Source organism: Nematostella vectensis, chromosome 14 (genome assembly GCF_932526225.1).
Source record: "Nematostella vectensis chromosome 14, jaNemVect1.1, whole genome shotgun sequence".
Lineage (NCBI taxonomy): Eukaryota > Metazoa > Cnidaria > Anthozoa > Actiniaria > Edwardsiidae > Nematostella > Nematostella vectensis.
Window position 1 is genome coordinate 10,498,561 of NC_064047.1, and position 5,111 is coordinate 10,503,671.

General features: G+C 39.9%; 1 protein-coding gene and 1 long non-coding RNA gene across 2 annotated transcripts; both read right to left on the minus strand.

Annotated features, from left to right (window-relative positions):
* Nucleotides 1–305: 305 nt before the first annotated feature.
* Nucleotides 306–2,642, minus strand: LOC116610712. Its single transcript, XM_032371448.2, has 3 exons — nucleotides 2,489–2,642; nucleotides 1,641–1,859; nucleotides 306–545 (listed from the first exon to the last, which is right to left on the minus strand). Exons 1-3 carry the CDS (start codon nucleotides 2,547–2,549, stop codon nucleotides 355–357), a joined length of 471 nt encoding a protein of 156 aa, XP_032227339.2. The 5' UTR covers nucleotides 2,550–2,642; the 3' UTR covers nucleotides 306–354.
* A 1,095-nt stretch (nucleotides 2,643–3,737) lies between these two features.
* Nucleotides 3,738–4,358, minus strand: LOC116605491. The gene is made up of 2 exons (XR_004291510.2): nucleotides 4,183–4,358; nucleotides 3,738–3,895 (listed from the first exon to the last, which is right to left on the minus strand). It is a non-coding gene; the product is annotated as an uncharacterized LOC116605491 (long non-coding RNA).
* Nucleotides 4,359–5,111: the final 753 nt, after the last annotated feature.

Consider the following 5,111-nt stretch of genomic DNA (forward strand, 5'->3'; position numbering starts at 1 on the left):
CAAATGTAAGAAAAATTGAATGCAATTATTGGATAGCACATTGTGTTTGTTATGTTGTGAAGCACAAATGTTTCTGGGCGCGTACTCTCTTTTGTTCTAGATGTAAACCCCGCGCGATCACAATTTAAGAAGTTCCACCAATACGACCTTTGGTGGAGATGATCCCTGGATGGGCGCGCAAGGATTAAAACTACGCTTGGGCAAGCGAATGCACGCAAGGGGACTAGCTCATCTACTCTTGTCCGCCTAATTTTTTTTATCTTTATGATTATTCTCCGCATATTAAGCAGAAAAGACAAGCGTTATCAATGTGTTAAATGGAGTTGATTCTCCACACTTTATTAATAATAATTTTCACCCAAAGATAATAATGATTATGAGACGAGAGGTAGCGGTTCCTTTTGCCTCCGCGCGCTTGGGGGTCTCGGGTTGGCATGTCGTCTTGCTGTTAAAGTCGACCTCCATTCCTACTTCACAGATCTCTCCTCTTCCAAGAGCACTTGTCTTACGCGCCACCTGGGTGTTCGTTTTCTTCCCGAAGACTCCTGTAGAAATAGAAATGTTTTGTTCCAGAAAATATCCATACCCCCCTATTGAGGGTGTCAGCGGTATGACCCCACCCCACCCCACCCATCTGTAATTTCTACCCCCCTAGAAAAAAATAAATACAGTAACTGTTAAGAAAAAAGGGCATTTTACACCCTCCCCTCTGGAAATTCCTGGGCGTTTGAACCACCAGCCCCCCGGAATCTCCAATCCCCTCAATGAGGGGGGGGGGGGGGGGGGTATGGATATTTTCTGGAACTACAAAATGTGCCCAGAAAACAACAGAAAAGAAACAAGGCCGCTCGGGAAACCTGTGGCGATGAAACGAGCGCGCGACTCGAGAAGCGGAGATCAAGGGGATTTGCCCACCACAGGAAGCCGGGGTAGCTATTTTGATAACTATCGATATACTATCGGTTTTAACATTTAGGGGCACAAGGCTAATATTCATGTTTTCTAAAATAATCGAATTTCATCTATCAAAATAAATCAAGACAACGATGTCACGAAAGACAACTCTGTCACGCAAGTCGGATCAGACTCTTCAACTTACAGCCGTTTGACAAAAGGTTGTCCTCAACCGGCTTTGCGACTACGCGACGAGCCCGCATGTAAGTATGGGTAAAAGCCACTAAAGCGCCTAGCTGCATATATTAGCCACTGATACCATCATCTCTATACAGCGTCTAAGCCTGAAGTTATGCAGTGGCTAATATGTGCAGCTAGGCTTACATGCGGGCTTGTCGCGAAGTCGCAAAGCCGGTTGATGACAACCTTTTGTTAAACACAAACTCGCGCAAAAATACCTTTTTAGCGCAATGAAAGAAAGAAAAGAAAATAACTCATTTCAATCAATGGCAGTCGTCTTTTTCTTTATATAAATGGTCTAAAAAAGCCTGAGGCGAGCGCGCGGGAGCTGCCTGCAAAAAAAATGTTGCACAAAATGGCTGCCTGTAAAACCGTAGTAAACACGAATTCCTGCATACAAATGCCGAATATGCTCGACATAGACAATCCCAGGGTGACAAAAAAAGCGAAAAAATTATTGAAGCAAGGCTTCCAAATATGGTATCAAGGAATGGCAACATTCTAACCCTTCATCAGCCGATTTAGCTGCTTTTCAACCTCGGCGGCCTTGTGACACTGCACCGACTTGTAGTACACAGACTTGACCTGATCAACCGGTTCCTTACACCCGGGAACTTGTCTGCTCTCCATCACGTCCTTCCGTGTGAAACCGTGAGACTCCAAGTGAGCGTGTTTCAAGAGATTCTTCATGTGGCCGGCTGAGGTCGTGTATTCCCCAACTTTTCCTAAAAAAACAACAACAAAAAAAAAAAACAAGAAACATGTGAAATGATGAAATTGAAGATACGTGAGAGACCCTGCTATAACTTTAACAATATTCTTAATGTAGCCGCCTGCGGTGGCGTGTTCAATAGCTCAAGAACGGCTCAGATAAATAATGCAAAAAAAGTGAATTTTACGCTCTTCGTGATGAATTCAAATGCATTGCGCGAAATAAAACGTCGCAAAAATCGGATCCTGAAAATAAAGCTTAGGAATGGCAATAAAGTGTTTATTTTTGCCCACTTCTTTATTTAACTAAAGCCAACGGGTAAGTGATTGAAGAAATTGATGAACAAGCAATACAGCAACTAATGAGAGAAAGTAAGCAAGCGAATAATTTCAATTAATAAGAGGAAATAGAGGGACCCGAGAATATCTGTTGGAAGAGAGTTTGCGGATCAAAGAGTTACAAAGGAGTAGGAGGTTTTAAAATTTCTAGCAAAGCATTCAAATCGTTTAAAATCATCTGGTTCCATAAAATTCCATCTGACAATTGAAATACAGTCGTGACGTATCGCAAAATTCTCGCGCTGATCTTTCTCCATCAAGACAAATCAACCGTGTAAAATTCAGAAGAAGAAAAATTACTTACCGCCCACACAGCTTGTTGCAAGTAGAACCACGACCACGGCAATGCTCAGCTGGAGATGCATGCTGGGAGGTTTGTAAAGGTTCACTTTGAGAATTGACAGTTTCTTCGCTTACGGCTCAGAATTGATCTGATAAATCTGCTCAATTCAGCTTCTTTTGTACCTTTGGGAGCTACGAAAACGTGACCTGGTAAGCGCTCAAAACAATATGGTCAAAACCAGCTGTGTTTGCATTTCTCTCTTTTCTAAACATTTGGAGCTTGATACTGTAAGAATTCGTGTTTCCACTGGCAAATGTCATGATTTACCAGTTTGAGACTCGTGTATTGACATTTGGATCCCAAATAATCATGTTTGCCCTTCTAACATGATTAGCATCCACTCCTCATACACTTAATTTTTATAAATGTTTCTTGTAATTCAGCCTCCGAACTGCGATTCTGGTTAAAGTCGGTCCTCATTTCTTTTCACTTTCCAATCAGTTATTGTTTTTGTTCTTTGCAAATAAGCGTCATACATTATTATTGTAGATGTAAAAGTCGCGTTATTGTATTCATAAGTCGAGGTTAATTCTATTTGGTCGAAAATGGTTTCATTTTTGGTATGTCAAATACCCTTCTGTCTGAGAGTAAAAAAAGAATAATAAAACAAGGAGAAAGGAAATGTCGCTATTGAAAAAAGATCGATGATAGAATATCTTAATTTGTAGCACGTCATAAAATGTAGAACCAAGATATACATGTATGTATTTTATAAGGTTCACGAGTGAGCGTATTCGAGAGAATTAACACGGAAAATAGCTTGATAAAGGCTTTGCTATACTTTTTCTTAAACCTGGTGAAATTTCGTTCTTAAAAAGGGTTCTTGTATAAATGAGTGCGTGTATTTGGCTAAAACATGGACGGTTGCTCAACATTGAGACAGTAACTTCCTTTCTCACTGACAGATTTGGGTTTAAGGAAGTGATAACACAATTATTATCAGGCTCCAATTAAATACAATGTAAATAGGCAGGAAAAGTAGAACACACCAACAGGTTTAATGAACGGAAAATATATTAACAACGTTCTTATGTAAGACACTGATTTTGATATCATGGTTATTATTGTAAATAATTACAATATCATAATAAATGTTTGGATTTAACTGTTTAACTCATCAACTATAGATGGTTTTGAAGTCGACGCATGCATTCATAATTTTTAAGGCACTATCAGTTTTAATATTATCTAAAAGACACCACACAACAAATAGAGTTTCTTTTATTTTATTCGACAAGGGCTTATAACTACACATGAATGCTATTGCGCTCCTATCAGATGAATATTCTAATTTTCATTTGCTTCGCTACGCCAGCAGATCAAACACCAACTACAACCCGGTCGCCAAGCAAGCAGGGCAAAATCGAACTAGAGAAAGTTGAACAAAATATTAAACAGAACATAATTTCAAACAGAATATTTGACCAAGGGATTTTTTATTTGTTTAAGAGGCCGTACTGGCGTGAAGTTCCCTTCAATTAAGGATAAGACGCAGCAAACAAGAAGCGGGAGAGACGAATCTAACTGTTGGTTTTGATTACTGTTAGTGTGTGAAAGCCATTTAAAAATAATCAGGTATTAAAAATAAATGGCCCTAAAGATGATAACAACCGCTATATGTATGTATACACAAATAAGAAAAGATGAAGTTCTACCTTGAATGTATTTGGTCAAGAGACCATGATTTCCCTGGGTACCTTAAGGCCCTACACCCAACAGTGTAGTGACCATATTTGGTCAATGGAAGCTGCTGAATTTCACCGTCACACAGGAAGCCCAATGTCAATATATGATCGTTTACTATTCATAACTGGAACTTGCAAAAGCTTGAAACTCGAACAGCTATCCAGACAGTCTCTTCCTTTTCTTTTATTGATTTCAATTCTTATCATTTTGATAAATGTATTCAAAGCTTAAAGCCGCATTGTCACCAGTCCACTTCCGGAGGTCCGACGGAAACCTCAACCGTTAAAAGACAAAAGAATCTATTAGAATCCGATATATTTAACATGGCATCCGCTCTAAATTATCAATCACATCCTCGAAGAAACTTGCAATATACACACTGCTTTCAATATTTTAAATTATTTTTCGCGTTTTCCGTTAAAAATCATGGGAGATTATAACGTAATCGACCGGAAGTAAAGGTTCATCCTGTGTAGTGCCCTCAGCAGATCTTGTTTCTTTGCCATCCGTTACAAAGAGGCGCGCTCGTGCTCTACAGGTATTATTATTATTGATGGCGTTTGTAGCTAAGATGAGATATTAAGTACCGCGACATTGTGCAACGCAGTGGCTCTGTTAAGCAAATTGAATGCGTTTGACGCAGTAACACGGCATCAGTATCGTCAGCATCAATGCTGTTCATTGCGTGGAGCTATCTTTTTGGTTCTATCACGAGCGGTAACCGTTATTTTTGGTTACCACTTGGCTGGGGGAGGTACCGGGTTTTACTTCGCTGTTACAATCTAAAGGTTTACAAGATCTGACTGCGGCTTCTACCGCACCCCTTTTTATACGGTCCTACGACGGCGTCCCCTAGGTAATCCGACACTGACAGCCATGGAAAGCGTTTAGCTCTGTT